Source organism: Dermochelys coriacea, chromosome 10 (assembly GCF_009764565.3).
Source record: "Dermochelys coriacea isolate rDerCor1 chromosome 10, rDerCor1.pri.v4, whole genome shotgun sequence".
NCBI lineage: Eukaryota > Metazoa > Chordata > Testudines > Dermochelyidae > Dermochelys > Dermochelys coriacea.
In genome coordinates, this window is record NC_050077.1 from 80,041,771 (window position 1) to 80,058,314 (window position 16,544).

Sequence of the window (16,544 nt, forward strand, 5' to 3'; positions counted from 1 at the left end):
GGACAGCTTGCACAAGTAAGCTTGCCAAGTATCTTATTGAAGGAGACTGTCAAATATTTAGTTCCCAAAATCAACACACAGGGCCAAATTCTCAGATGGTGCAAACTGAGGTGGCTCCATTGAAATCAACACCAGCTGAGATTTTGGCCTCATAAACCTGCATATTCTAGAGCAGGGGTCAGCAAACACAGCACCCGAGCCAATTTTTAATGGCACACTGCTGTCTGCTGGACCCAGGCAGACAGCAGTATGTCACTAAATTCTTGCCTGGCCCGGCCTGCTCTTTTCCGCTGCCCGCTCTCTCCTTGCAGGGCAGGCAAGCTTCCCCCTCCCACCACCTCTTCCCCCAGTGTGCAGGGTTCCTGCTCCTCCTTCTCTCCCTCCTTGCGGCCGATCAGCTGACGGCCCTTGCTGCAGAGTGGGAGAGGTAAAAGTGGAGCCGCAGTGCGCTCTCTGCTCCGGGGACCTTGGGGAAAGGGGTGGAATCAGGGCATATCCCCTCCAGCCCTCTGCCCTGACCCCTGCACCCCCCCCACACACCCAGCCCTCTGCCTTCACCCCTGCACCCCCCCACAACCCCAGCCCTGACTACAGCACCTCCCCCCACATACCGAGCCCCCTGCCCTAACTCCTGCACCCTCCTCACACACCCGCAGCCCCCTGCCCTGACTCTTGTACCCCCCACATTCCCACTCCCACCCTGAGCACCAAATGGGAGCTCCTGCACACACACTCCTCCCACATTCCCACCTGCACCCCTAGCACCAAATGGGAGCTGCCCAGGTAAGCGCTCCACACCCAAACCTCCTGCCCCAATCCTGAGCCTCCTCCCTCATTCTAGCTCCTGGCCAGACCCTGCACCCCAACCCTCAGCCTGATCCTTCACCCCCAGCCCTGTTCTCAGCACGCTCCCACCCTCATCTCAGTGCAGAGAGAGGAAGAGAATGGCTAGAACCAGGAAGAAGGTAGGTACCTACTCTGTGTGGACAGGGCCAGGACTCCAGACCAGCAGCGGCTGAGCGGGCCCGGCAGCAGGGACCCCGGCTGGCAGGAGCCGGCAGATGGAACTCCAGACCAGCAGCGGGCTGAGTGGCAGCGAGCTGAGCTGCTCAGCCCACTGCCAGTCTGGGGTCCCGGCCATCAGCCCTGCTCAGCCCACTGCCGATCTGGAGTTCTAGCTGCCTGCCCCTTGCCAGCCGGGGTCCCGGCCACCAGCCCTGCTTAGCCCATTGCCGGTTTGGGGTTCTGGCTGCCTGCCCCTTGCCAGCCAGAGTCCCGGCTGCAGGCCCTGCTCAGCCCGCTGCCGGCCTAGGTGAACGGAACCCCAGGCTGGCAGTGGGCTGAGTGGGCCAGTGGCGTAAGATCAGCATTTTAATTTAATTTTAAATGAAGCTTCTTAAACATTTTGAAAACCTTGTTTACATACGACAATAGTTTAGTTATATAATATATAGACTTATAGCGAGAGACCTTCAGAAAAATGTTAAAATGTATTACTGGCACGCGAAACCTTAAATTAAAGTGAATAAACGAAGATGCGGCACACCACTTCTAAACGGTTGCCGACCCATGTTCTAGAGGGATACTGAGTCCCCCTTGTTTCACCTTCTGGACCAACCCTGCAGTCCTCACTGACCCAAAGATTCATGGAAGTCAATGGGAGTCTTGTCTGAGGAAGGGTTTGTGGGCTCAGGGCTCATTATGAGTAAAATTCTCACCTTCAAAACCTGAATAACCCAAGTCAATTAGAAATAAAGCAGCCCCTGGGTTTCTGACATATAAAGGAAGCTGGGCTTGAGTCTGAGCTGTGTTCAGGCTCCACCGTTCCAAGCTGCATTTGGCTCAGTGTTTGTTTAATTATTTAATGCTGGAGTGACTGATTAAAATGCCTGTTGTATACATTCTCTTTGGGTAGCTCACACTGCTCGGCTAGAAGGCAGTTTGTTTTTATAATAGTTTTGTGCACACTGAAAGGGCTCCCTACAATACGTTAAGTGACCGTAGCAACTTAGCAGGCACAGACAGAGGCCATTACACGTTCAGCAATTGTTCCTCAAAGCCTTGGTAGTTATGCAGGCTTAGGGTCTTCAACTGTGCTAGGGAGCTTTAACTTCCACCTAGCTAGACACATCTTGGTTTACCAACTCATTCAAATGACAATAGCAGTGCTGGACCCCTGCAAGTATTACACTAGGTATTAAGCCTATGACCTTGTGAAGACTTGCATCCATAATTTAAGGGTCATACACCTCTGGCTCAGAGTCAAGAGGGCCACTCACTGAGCCATTAAGGTGTATTTTGTACCTCATCGTTCTGCTGCTTTCTTTTCACAGGCAACCATTTTTCAGGTGTTCAGGATTCCTATCTCACCTCTTCTACCACACCCCTCCTGTCAAACTCCTTGCTAGGGTTACTGCAGGCATTCGATACTATACCTTTGAAGCTTTTTTCCATTATGTATGTGTTCTGACGTCTATCCATCCCACAAGCACCTGCATAAAAATGATATATAATGGAAAACAAATGAATATTTATGTAAATTGGAGTGCTTTGACTAATGCGTAGCATATACTCTTTCCCCTCTGTTCATCAAGGACCCTAGGCATGGGCTTACCTTTAAACATGTGCTTGAGCCCCACTTTGACTTCAACGGGACTTAAGCACATGCTTGAAGTTAAGATCATATTTAAGAGTTTCTCTGAATAGGAGTGCTTTCCTGAATCAGGACATCACTTTTGACTATCGTTCAGGAGAGCAGAAAAAAAAACCCTGCTGATAAGCTCACTAGTGAAGCAATTAGGTTTAGATGTATGCAAAAAACAAAACCGAAACACCGCAAACAAACCAATATAACACTAGAAGTTTCAGATTATGGACCAGTTTATATTGCAAGACAGTTAATTTTAGGGGACGTTTCATCTGTGGATTTGAAAGTTGTTTATTCACTAGCTTTGGTTCAGAGATGTTGACTTCACTTTAAAATCTGCACGATTTAATAAACAGACAAGACAATTATCCTGAAGTGGCTGCACAGATGGCTGAAAGTGTAGCAATTTACAGCAGGCTGCCAATTTCAAAGAAATTGACTTATGAAATTCCATGGAACATGCCACGCAAGTTACTTGTTGGGGAGGGGATCCTATTTGATTTTACTAACTGGTGTTGCTTAAAATCACCCCAGGTAACAACCAGGTTTAAGAGAACACCAACTATAGCTCCTAAATTCTTCTTAACTCCATCATCTGGCATTTCTTACGATCTAGCAGAGCCAATGCAAACTCAGTTACAGAAATAGCACCATATCGCTGTAACTTCTAAAATTCACAATCTAGGAACCAAGCTATGTTGTTAGAGAAGCTCTGTGAATCAGATGTTCAAGGATTCTCTTAACTATTCATTCTGAAGTGTCCTTGGTCTCTGCAGAGAACAAGAATGATCTCTCACCCCTCCACCCCACAGCAGCAACCTGCAGTATCCACACGGCTCCTCCTTCATGCCAGAGGTGGTGGCTGCAGCCTTGTTTTTCACTGAATAAGTCACCATTGGCCTTAGGTTACCAACAGTCCAAAGTTAAAAACCATCAGCCCTGATTCACAACTTCTCCATCCCTGAGCAGAGCATAGGAAAGGGGGCTGGAGGGGCAGGGCAAAGGTGGCTCTGCACCACCTTAGTGCTCCCTGTATTCTGGAGCTTTACTTCCCATAGCCAGCTATGAACCACCTTCCTGTCCCAGCCTGCCTCCTCCTCGCCCTCCATCCTCTGCCAGCATATCCTCCAGGAGCTGGAGTGGGACAGGGCTGCTCTGGCAGTTCTAGGCCAGTGGGGGAGCCCTCTTACATAAGGGTATTCCCTGGGGGTTATTTTTGCCCTCTTGAAGGCCCTTTTATTTTGCCATAGTTGCAGAAAGGGGCTCTAAGTGCAATGGAGAACTGGTTCCAGTGCAGCTGAAGTGGAAAGAACCTGTGAAAATGGCACCTTCTCACTCAATGCAGTGTCTCGTGTGTACCAGAGTCTCATCTGCTTACATGCATGGAGATATAAGTGAGCACACTTCCCCTGGAGTTGGTGGTGTGCCAGGACACCTTTCACCTCTGAAATGGAATGTGCAACTCCACAACATTCCCAAATGTGGGGCACTACCTTAAGGGGACATTGAGCCCTTAATAGTGTCCAGAATAACTATAGAAAGAGTCAACATTCAGAGCATCAGCCACGAGGAGCAGAACTACCTGCCCAGCACAGTTGCAGAAGTGGGGATGGAGAACAAATGGTGGGGAGTGTATTGTGCAGGGTTGGGCAAGGAGAAGGAGCCCAATTACAATGAAATAGTAATTGGGATGGAGATAAGCAGTTCGGCCTGTATGGAACAGAGATGGCAGCAGACACCTCACTTTAGGATTAGTGAGGTAGAGTGGGTTATCCCAGTAAAAAGGGAGCAGCAGCAGTCCCAGCCTACAATGAGCAATGGGTGAGGATCATAGGACGGGACACTGCTTATGAAATGCAGCAGTATCATGTGAAAAGTCCCCGACCTACAAAAGCAGTAACAGAGCAGAGAGGAACAACCTTGCTTGGTGGCTCAGAATCCTTAGAACATGACCGAGTCCCTGCCAATGGCTTGAAAATATTGATTAAAGCCACCATATTTAGAGAAAAAACAAGCATGGAATAAAATTGGAGCGATGTTGTAGGGTGCTATCCCAGTAGATGTTAGGGATTAATAAGCAGATAATGATGTCTGTAGAGAGGAACGGCATGATTTAGTGACTTATCAGGTCAAGATTTACCCTGAGAAACAATAACTCCTGTTCACTGAAACATGAAGTCAATCTATTGTGACAGGGTCAGGCCAGATGGCTACAGGAGAGTGACAGAAGGCAGATATATTAGCCCCAGGTTAAGCAGGTCCCTTTTCCCTGGGTAAGGTAACGGGCAGTTCCAGAACAATCAGGAACTTGCTAAAACCAATTAAGGCAGACAGGCTAATTAGGACACCTGGAGCCAATTAAGAAGCTGCTAGAATCAATTAAGGCAGGCTAATCAGGGCACCTGGTTTAAAAAGGACCTCACTACAGTCAGTGAGGGGTGCGCAAGGAGCTGAGAGTGAGAGGATGTGCTGCTACAGGTCTGAGGAGTACAAACACGATCTGGCACCAGGAGGAAGGTCCTGTGGTGAGGATACAGAAGGTGTTGGGAGGAGGCCATGGGGAAGTAGCCCAGGGAGTTGTAGCTGTCACACAGGTGTTATACGAAACACTGTAGACAGCTGTGATCCACAGGGCCCTGGGCTGGAACCCGGAGTAGAGCGCGGCCTGGGTTCCCCCCACAGCCCCAACTGGATACAGGAGGAGTTGACCTGGACTGTGGATCTCACCAGAGGGGAAGGTCTCTGGCCTGTCCCCCAACCCACTAGGTGGACCAGCAGAGACTGTGGGGATTGTTCCTTCCTTTTCCCCATGCTGGCCAGTGATGAGGTTAGCTGAGTGAACGGCAGGTTTGAGCCACTAGCAAAAGTGGCCAAACTGAGGGCAGCTATGAATCTCTGAGGCGAGCAAATCCGCCAATAAGTGCAGGACCCACCAAGGCAGAGGAGGACCTTTGTCATACTATGTACAGTATTGTTTTATCTATGCTGGGTGTCCTCATGAGATGTATATAGAAATCTCTCCATTACACCTATGAAGATCTAAACCAACGTCCTGATGAAGATTTCTAAATAAACTATTGGTGACTGTTGTCTAGATCCACTAACACGTTCCTGCAATTTGATAGTTCAGAAACTAAGGATATAGATGATTAGCTAAGACCCTAAGAATGGCCAAACTGGGTCAGACCAATGGTCCAGCTAGCCCAGTATCCTGTCTTCCAACAGTGGCCAGTGCCAGAGGCTTCAGACGGAACAAACTGAACAGGGCAATTTATCGAGTGATCCATCCCTTGTCATCCACTCCCAGCTTCTGGCAATTAGAGGTTTAGGGACACAGATTCATAGATACTAAGGTCAGAAGGGACCATTCTGATCATCTAGTCCGACCTCCTGCACAACGCAGGCCACAGAATCTCACCCACCCACTCCTACGAAAAACCTCACCTATGTCTGAGCTATTGAAGTCCTCAAATCGTGGTTTAAAGACTTCAAGGAGCAGAGAAGCCTCCCTCAAGTCACCCGTGCCCCATGCTACAGAGGAAGGCGAAAAACCTCCAGGGCCTCTTCCAATCTGCCCTGGAGGAAAATTCCTTCCCGACCCCAAATATGGCGATCAGCTAAACCCTGAGCATATGGGCAAGATTCACCAGCCAGATACTACAGAAAATTCTTTCCTGGGTAACTCAGATTCCATCCATCTAGTATCCCATCTCAGGGCATTAGGCCTATTTACCCTGAATATTTAAAGATCAATTACTTACCAAAATCCCATTATCCCATCATACCATCTCCTCCATTAACTTACCGAGTAGGAATCTTAAAGCCAGATAGATCTTTTGCCCCCACTGCTTGCCTTGGAAGGCTATTCCAAAACTTCACTCCTCTGATGGTTAGAAACCTTCGTCTAATTTCAAGTCTAAACTTCCTGGTGGCCAGTTTATACCCATTTGTTCTTGTGTCCACATCCAGAGCATGAAGTTGCAATGCTGACCATTTTAGCTAACAGCCACAGATGGAATTATCCTCCATGAGTTTATCTAATGCTTTTTTGAACCCTGGTATACTTTTAGCCTTCACAACATCCCCAGCAATGAGTTCCACAGGTTGACTGTGCGTTGTGTGAAGTACTTCCTTATGTTTGTTTTAATCCTGCTGCCTATTAATTTAATCAGATGACCCCTGGTTCTTGAATTATGTGAAGGAGTAAATAACACGTCCTTATTTCCTTTCTCTTCACCAGTCATGATTGTATAGACCTCCATCATATCCCCCCTTAGCCGTCTCTTTTCCAAGCTTAACAGTCTCAGTCCTTTTAATCTCTCCTTGCATGGAAGCTGTTCCATACGCCTAATAATTTTTGTTGCCCTTCTCTGTACTTTTCCAATTCTCATATCCCTTTTTTGAGATGAGGAGACCAGAACCGCACACAGTATTCAAGGTGTGGGCATACCATGGACTTACATAGCAGCATTATGATATTTTCTGTCTTATTAGCCATCTCTTTCCTAATGATTCCCAACAGCTTGTTCGCTTTTTTGACTGCTGCTGCACAATGAGCAGATGTTTTCAGAGAACTATCCACAGTAACTCCAAAATCTTTTTTGAGCGGTAACAGCGAATTTAGACCCCACCATTTTGTATGTATAGTTGGGATTATGTTTTCCAATGTTCATTACTTTGCATTTATCAACACTGAATTTCATCTGCCACTTTCTTGTCCAGTCACCCAGTTTTGTGAAATCCCTCAGTAACTCTTCATGAGGGCCAGATTCTGATCTCAATTCTATTAGTGTAACTTCAGTGCAACTTGTACCATTGACATTGGCAATACACATACTCCTGAGTCACTCCAACTGAGAGCTGAATTTGGCCTTTAGTTTGTAAGCTGCTTGGAGCAGGGACCTCAGCTTTTATTTGTCTGCAAACCACCATGCATACTTATGGTAATATAGAAATAATAATGAGATCTGCCTTATCCAATTACTTTCCAGGTTACCAAGTAGGTCAATATTTTGCTGCATAACCTTGCAAATATCCTTTATATTTAAGATTTGTCTATTTCTCATTAAAAGGAGAGACAAGGCTGAGCCAAAGCTTATGATCCAGACGCCCCAATCGTCCCAAACGTTCCCATCCAAATCCAGCCTGGGCCCGTCTCTAACAGTCACCTCACCTGTTGGTTTTAACTATTTGATGGACCAAGCTTTTCTGAATGCACAGGACTCAGTCTTGCAACCTCTTAACCATGCAAATAGTCCTTACCCAAATGAGTGGACCATACCTGCACAAGTCCCACTGAACTTCCTGTGGCTACTCATGTAAGGATGACTTGCTTGAATGAGGGTTTGCAGAATTGTGTCCGTAAAGCCCAGTTTGTAAACAGAAAGAACCTTCTGGAGATTCTCCTTGCTTACTGAGTTTTCTGTGAGTGTCTATTTGTGTACCGTTGGACAGTTAAAATGGAAAGGCCAGGAATTAGCAGGCTTGGTTAGCATAATGCAGCTGGGCGAAAGGAAAGAATACAGAATGCAGCATGGGCATGAGGAAGGCTGATGTCTGCCTAGTGAAGCACTAACCCTCAGACTGCAACAGTTTAAGTTAGGTCTCTGTTACCTAATGCAATGTCAATCATTTCCTTATCCTCCAAAATCAAAAATGTGACCTTTCAAAGAACCTCCCGGTGTAATTTTCATGACTTTTCCCCTCTTTTCTAATGCCTAATAAGCTAAACACAAAAACCAAACCAGGCCGGAGAAGAGGAACAGAGAGCACATGGAACCCAGAACAGAACATATCACATGTTCACTAAATGTTGGGTAAAAGTGACAGAAAACTATGACTAACGTTTTAAACACATTCCAGTATGTGCCCTGTGGTAAGGCAGCTGCCAAAGACAATATAATTGCTAGTTTTATTATTGAACAGCATACCAGACGGACCAAAATAACGATCAAGTCACCTTCCACTGAGCCAGAGAACACTGGTTGACTGATTGCCATGTATATGTATACATATACATATGTGTGTTCCATACATATAGTATATTTCAGAAATGTTTCTTTTGTTGGAGCGATCTGGACTCAAGATTTTAAAGAGATGAACGGAAATCTAACAGGAGTAACATCAACACAATTCAACCTAATTTCCAAAACCCTATGAGCAAGATCTCCCCACACCCACACCCACTTTCTCTCTGCTACACAGGGCTGTCCCTACCTATTTTGGTGCCCTACACAGCCCCCCTGGCCTCCATGGGAGGGGAGTGGGGGGAGGAGCGGCTGGCCCCAGGCCTCCATGGGCGGGAGCTGGGGGAAGTGGAGTGACCCGACCCCAGCCTGCTCCACTCCCCTGGCTCCCAGGCTTGGGGGGAGGGGGGAACTGCCCCCCAGCTCGCCGGCGGCATGGCTGGGAGCCAGGGAGTGGAGAAGGCTGGGGCCAGGTCACTCCACTTACCACGGCGGTGAGTTCAGGGTCAGGCCTGGCTGCAAGCTTCAGGGGAGTGGGGCTGGGGCCTGGGGAAAAGTCGGAGCAGGGGCTGGAGCAGTACGGTGCCCCAAATTTCCTGGTGCTCTACGCAGCTGCATGCTTTGCGTATGGGTAAGGACGGCCCTGCTGCTACATCAGGCTTTCATAACCCTCTTTTGATACTGGTGTTTACAACACTCCTCAAAATTCTCCTGCAGGGCCCCAGAGCTGCTAAGAGACGTGTGCTCTATTATTTTGTTAGCTGGAAAAGGAAGAAATATGAAAATACATAATATTCCAGTTCTGGAGACCCTGAATTTAGGGAAAGTTTGGGTCTCGGTCTAAATCCACAGTATGGTACTGGTCTCTTCTATTACAGACCATACCAAAATCCTGGACTGAAGCATTCTCCCACAGACCCTGACATTTGAGAAAATTTTGAACCACATTTGGATCCAAACATTGTGGCTCAGGCCTATCTCAAACAACTGAAGCATATCTGTATTTGTAATGGCTGCTTAGTTGTTGCAAATGTACCCCAAACCAGGTGCTCAGACACTGCATTTGGAGACAGCATCATAAAAAGCCCCATGGCAGACAGAATCAGCCATTCTTGTTTACAGCCTGTTGCTTCCAAGACTTGATTAAATTAGCAAAATAATGTGGTGGGTTTTTTAATGTATTGGGGTTTGAGACTTTGGACGTGTTTAGTATGGGCTTTGGAGGCTAAAATCTGTACACTTTACTGATATTTTTTTCTCCATGGCACACACATACTAGCTTGTTATTGTAGGGTGTCACCCATTCCAGAAAAACATGACCCAGAATATTCTACAGCCAGACAAACAGGCAGTACATTCAGTAAATTCCTGGAATGGGAAGCAGGGAAGAGAAAAAAAACAAAGACAAGCCACTCCCTGAAGCTGACAGGACTAGGTTTCATGCAAGTAATGCAGGCAAGTAATAAATCCCAAATCAAAGTCTACAGCTCAAATACTGATCTCTCTGAAGTGCATCTATGACAATAAGTTGTGTACTGGGGTTTATCTGTCTGAAGGGTACCTGTCACCATCAAGGTTCCTCCAATCCCTGTAAACAGATACAATTACCTCTGTGCACCAGCTCTGACCAACCAGTTTAGAATCCAGGAGGGAAATGTGCCAGTTATGATGATAAAGTCCGATGGAAATTTGACTGAGATCCAAATAGCCCTTCCACATATTCCTAAACATCTGAATGTGTGAATATTGTGGACTCAATTAAAAGCCTGGTCCCTGCCAAAGCCTGCCATTCCTTCTCTAGTGAGTTCACTTTCCAGCAGGAATCAAAGGTATGAAAAATGACTACTCAGTAAAACAAGTAAAGAATATGCTGATGCAACTGGGTGGATTTGGCCCATTCTATGCTACTTAAAGCTCTTATTGCACTTTGACTCTGCTTCTTGGATCTACAAGTCTAAAAGGCATTAGTGTGCACTAAGGAAGTTGCAAGGATGCTGGGCCAAATTCCATACAACCCCACTGACAGCACTGCATATGGATGACTCACTTGTTCCTGAGCTGCTTCCCTTCTATTGGATCCAAAACAGCTACCATTAAACTCAACGGACAGACTCACATTGGGAGTTGGACTGGGCCCTTAGTTATAAATGTAGAGAGTTTGTTAATGCAGTGTGTTGATAATAGTCCGCGCCCATGTGCTCAATCATTCTTACACAGTTCTGTTCCCATGTTCAGCCACCAATGGATAAGCTGTCACTAGTCCTTCCCACAGTGATTTCTCACCTAGATTTTCGTCATTACTGGACCATGATTAAAGAGCTTGCAGCTGAAAGATGGCACCATTCCTTTGCCCATTCCTCCCTGCCCCAATTACGATCAGTCCTTGAGATGGGAAACTTGAAACATGGCTCCCAGACAGCATTTCTCTCTCTCTTTTCCACTAAGAAAACAGGGAATGACCCATAACCCAGCAAAGACAGATGTTGTAAATTGGCAATTGTGGTCAATCAAAAGGAAAGATGTTTCCCAAAGGTGTAAAAACACGTCCAGCCTGCCCGAACAACCTTAACTGTAGAAACCACAAATATCTAAGATTTATTGTATAGGTCCCCTTAGCATGATAGGGAGAAGGAGAAAAGGTTACCTAAGGTTCTGTTTTGTCATCTACACATGCAGTTACTTTTTTAGCTATGCGCCGGAATGGCAGGGGAATAATGCACAGGAAAAGCCTGCTAGCATGTCCCCTAGGTCCTTCCAGACCTCTGTGTGTGTGTGTGTCTGTATACACACATATATACACACACACACACATATACAAGTAGTTACTATTCCTGTGCAGAAACCAGATTCAAGGTCTCAGATCCAAGCAAGAATGTAGAATGGAAAATTCTTTCTGAATTTGTAGGGCCTAACATCTGGATATTTCAGAGTTAGTCTCCAAAGAGGGATTCTTAGATTTGATCTTGTTTTCTGGAATTTGTGTTTATAATAGTTGCAATTTCTAAGCTGATTGTTGGAGCCTTGGGAGCTGATCCTTTGGTCTGGTAGGTCAGAAAAGCACCTCCCTCAGCACTATTATCTCAGCAAGAGAAAACAAGTGAGATGGTTGATGAAGGAGCCAGAGAAGCAATGGAAGAAGATAAGAGTTTCCCATCCGTGGTGGTTGGTCTGCCACTGAGCATCCATGGATTTGTCTTCCCCATTTCCACCTAACCTACACACCTACTGTTTCTGGTGCTCTGCGGGGATACAATAAAGGAGCAACCCTCTGCCACCATCTTTTGCCCAGTGTATGGTTTTGGGATCAGGATCCAGCATTCAGCCCTACCAGGAGATGTTCCATTGAAATGCTACTCCCTGGAAGGGCTGTGAAAACTATTTGCGACTCAGAATTTGAGGTTTTCACAGTTCAGTGTGAATTTGAGAAAATGGGCCGAATCAGAGAGGTTTATTGCTCAAAAGCAGCAGCATTTTCAAATGAGAATCTGCTCATTTTTCATGCAAAAATGGCCGTGTTTTGGAGCAAAAACCTCAATATTTTGAAAATAAGGCTGGGTAATCATCAATTTCCGTGCTAAAACTCAGAAAAAATGCACAATTTTTATGCTTCTATGTGAAACTGAACGTTTTCTGGAAAATCCTGTTTAAAACAAGACATCTGGGCTACAAAGTGCAATGGAAAGAAATTGTATCCATTTTTCCTTGAGATCTCTTACTAACCTGCTCATCATTATTGAATGTCACTCTTTTCGTATCCAAAGGCACCCAGAAATGCTTCTGCTAGGAAAAAAAACCACACAGGTGTGCAAACCAAGTCTGGTACACAGGAAATGCAAGAGGCCACAAGCAAATGAAAATAGTGTTTGCAAGTAAAGGAGTGATAAAGTGGTAGAGGAAAAACTAAGATGAAGACAAACTTTGTTTGGGCAGAATTTATGTGTCTTCCCCTCAATCTCCACCTACGACAGGCAAACACACATCAGGATAGCAGCAGCAGCTCTATGAATTACCATGCAGATGAGCAATCAATGGCTGGTGATGCAGAAAGCTTTGCATTGAAATCCTACAGGTTTGTGATTTTCCTGAAGCAGGAATTGAAAATGACACTTGGTCTATGGGCATAGGCATTGCTATCCTTAGTGCCAATGAAGCACTGTCTAACCAGGGGAATAGTGACAGGTGTAAGGCCCAATGGTATTTCACATTCATTCCTCTGCCTTGTGAGATCTCACATAATTCTGCTTACTCCTAGACTTTCTGCGCACTTTATTTCCAGCAAATGCATTCTGCCATTGATGAGCTACATTTCAGGTTCTCAGACAGGATAGCTTTTGAGCAATATACAAAACATGGCATTTTATCTTCTTAGAGGTACCAGTTGCTCAAACTGTGTCAGAACTCATGCTGGGAATGAAAAGGAACATTGGGCCTAATTCACTGTTACAGTTGGGTTGCTTTGTACCACACTGGTGGTGCCAAGCAGATCTAAAACTGGCCACTGGAGGATTAACTGGGATGTAGTAGCTCCTACCCCACCCCTCCTTTCCAGCTACAGGCTTCAAAAGGAATTTTGATGAGTAAGGCTTGTAGGGTTCCTAACTTATTTATTAATTTATATCAGTTAAGCAGGAAAGAGGGTCAGAAATCTCAACTTGAATGAGTTTCATTGTTCTAAGTCAGTTCCAAAAGGACATCCCATGCATGGAATAGATCAATGTGGTTCAACAGACCAAACCAGAAAGCCAGATCGTCCACTCAGGTTTCCACAAGGTGTGGTTTGGGGTAAAGAAAACTACTGTCAAGTCTAAATCTTTCACCACTAGTAATTCTTTCAGTGAAGTAACAACAATGCCAATATTATTTTATTGTTAGTGCCTTTATGGATGACTGAACTGGACTTGGAATTGCTCTAAATTCTACTTAAACAATTAAATTGTTTAAAATTACTGACCTAGTTCATTCAGATAGCTGTATGGTCTCCGGTCTGCAGTTTCTCTGTCAGGGACTTTGTTACTGAGCTGTTCAAAAAGCACGACAATGGGTTAACACTGAAACAAACAACTCTACCACTCAAGACCTTGGCTCAACTATACCATAAACCAAAATGGTAGGTGACTATTACTTCTGCCTCATCAACTCAGTCCTTTATATAATTTGAAAGTTTTTAGCGTCGATATGGGAAAAATCACAAAAGGAAGGACACTTCACCAAGCAATATACACAAACATGCTGGAAAAACGCACGACTTCCTAGGGTAACCATTAATTATGAATCAAATGTTTGTGCAAAGAGAGACGCATACTGGCAGCTTCAAAGCAAATGATGAAGATGAATATAGCAAAAAAAACCTACATAAGCATGCAGGCATGAGCTGTTTGGAATAAGGTGGATTTAATTATTTATCGATATATTTAGTTAACAGATATAACAGGTACAAGATTTCTCACAATTCAAGGAAAATAACATCAAGAAGAACAAGGCATGAAGCCACAGACAGATCTGCCAGCACAAGCAGAAGGGAGTCCAGGGCTTCCATCCATACACCACTGCTGGGAAGTTTTATCTTAGAGACTGGCATCTGGGTCATGCCATGTGCCAAGGCTGCACTAGCAGCTGGCTTCTGTGTTAGAGCAGATAGAGAAAGTCGAAAAGGAAAACAGCTCATGTTGCCAGCAACAGAAAACAGCAGCGTCCAGTGAAGGCTGCTATTGTATTAAGCGCATTACCATATGCTCTTGAGTTTGCTTCCATTTCTAGAATGTATGTCAAGATAAGCCTAAACTGAGCCAGACTGGCATTTAGTCACAAGCCTGGTCTAGGGGGCACTGCAGAGACACAATGGAAGAAGCAGCACTGGAGAGATTGGTATATATCTGAGGTATGACCTCCGTAGTACTGTTCTAGGGTGGGCACTTTGCACCAACCACTGAGCTGGTGCACAATGCTCCCCTTGTATGTTGACCTATGCAGACAGATTTTGGCTCCATCCTCACACTGGAAGGAGCAGAAGGAAAGAGTCCTTATGCACTCTGGTGGTTGTGCAGGGCTCATTCACATTCTGGGTCTCTATGCAGAGAGGTTAGCACTATTGAATTTATGGACCTTACATTTAGAGCCAAGGTGCCTATGGACAAACAGGAAGGACCTGTGATTTGCTGTAGGCACTACAGCTGGTTGGGAATTTTCCAATGAAACGTTTGGTCAGAAAATGACGATACATTGAAACAAAACTATTTGTAGGAAAAGGGCAATTTTGAAAAAATATGTTTTGAAATCTTTTTTGAAATCTGTCAGCCATTCCATTTCAACATTTTTAAATGAAAATTTTTGGGTTTTTCAAAATTTCAATTAATTTAAACCAAAAAAAAAAAGGCAAAGCTCAAACTCAAAACAAAACATTTCAAACAACAGGATTTGAAATTTCTCTTGGATTATTGTTTGCAAACATTTTCAAGATTTTGGTAGATCTTGGGCCAGGAAAACTTTTTGAAAGCTTGAAGACTCTCTTGGGAAGGAAAAAATGTTTCCTGCCCAGCTCTAACAGCTATCTAGTTACTGCGGACACCATGTTACAAAACACAACATTTATTTCCCATGCTCCAGTGTTTGACTTTAGCCCGGTGTTTCTGGCATTCCCAATAGTCAGAATGGAAACGCTATAGTAAATTTCCAACTGCATGCAGTGAATCTGATATACAAGCTTTTATTTCAAACTCAGAACAAAAACTACCTCAGACTAAATTTTTCTATACGATATCTATTGGTGTGTACTGAACCATATGTAGTGTGCTTAAAGCTAACAGGTTTCTCAAGAAATGCATATAAAGTGTCACTTTAATTGTACAATCTGAAATTCACTATTCCTAGTGTAGAACAAAACTTCACATGGTACTGGGTGAGTGCTCCTAGTGCCGTAGTGAGACTGGAACTGTGCAAAGCCCATTCATGCTGTGATTCTCATGTGTTCGTACCACTAGAATTTCACTTTGTTCTGGGTTTGAATGGATCCAAACCTCCTTGTGAATTCCAACTGAAACTGCCAAGTTTCACCTGGCCTCAGCGCAAAGATGTCCAAAGTCACAGTTCTAATGTGAAAGCATGAATTGGATTTGCCTGAAGGGCTCAGGGAACTTTCCTAAATCGTGGCTGAGTTTGGAGTTAGTAACAACACATGGAATTGGACAAGATCCTTAGGGGCTTGTTATTAGCATTGCACACAGCTCTGTATTGATGCTCTCTTTTAGGGAGTGCAAGGTGTACATTTGTATTTTTACTGGTGAGACTTATTTTTGTGCAATTAAATCTGTATGATTACGGTAGGGGCTGTGGGCACGGTAGGTTTAAAAAAAGCCAGGTACATGGGAATCACAAACCCTGGAGCCATTTAAACTTTGTGCACTCGTGGTAGAGGACAAACCCAATGCGCACTGCCCCAGTGGGAGCTCCAGGAAGCAGGTGTCAGCAGCAAGCACCATGCTCCCCAGAGCTCAGTGGAGGCATGGCCACTCTGCCATCTTTTGGAAATCTGCTGCCAGGCACTCCCTTCTGTGTGGGGCAGCTCAGCTAGCTGTTGTAGAGGTGGGGAGCAGGGCAATTGGTTCATCCCATTTAAAGGCCTAGCCTTGTAGGGTCTTTGAACTTGGGTGGGTCCAAGTCCTGCAGCGAACGCTCAGTGGCACAAACTGGGGAGGCTCCTTATGCCATCTCCCTTTCCTCCTGCACCAGGGCAGGGCTGGACATTCTTGCTCTTAGGTTTTTCTGGAGTTTAGTTTAAGGGAAGACTTGTAATAACCATGGGCCAAATCATTCAGTTCTTATTTCCCCACACTCGCTTCTAATTGTTTGGAGGAGTCCCATGTGTTTTATATATTGAGTACCAATGTGGATTGGTACACACACGGGGAACCCATAGAAGTGCAGGACTGCAAGAG

At 45.1% G+C, this 16,544-nt stretch overlaps 1 protein-coding gene across 4 annotated transcripts in view; it reads right to left on the reverse strand.

Moving 5' to 3' along the window:
• The window catches only part of MEGF11 (multiple EGF like domains 11), a 384,734-nt gene that overhangs the window by 14,002 nt on the left and 354,188 nt on the right, over positions 1 to 16,544 (reverse strand). For 3 of the 4 annotated variants that reach the window (XM_038420566.2, XM_038420568.2, XM_043493759.1), the window contains exon 22: positions 2,436 to 2,492. In XM_038420566.2, coding sequence (XP_038276494.1) covers positions 2,436 to 2,492 — 57 coding nt within the window. Of the gene's footprint in view, positions 1 to 2,435; positions 2,493 to 5,356; positions 5,397 to 5,646; positions 5,664 to 8,037; positions 8,080 to 13,564; positions 13,632 to 16,544 lie in introns of all 4 variants that reach the window. The other variant, XM_043493760.1, reaches the window with a different exon arrangement.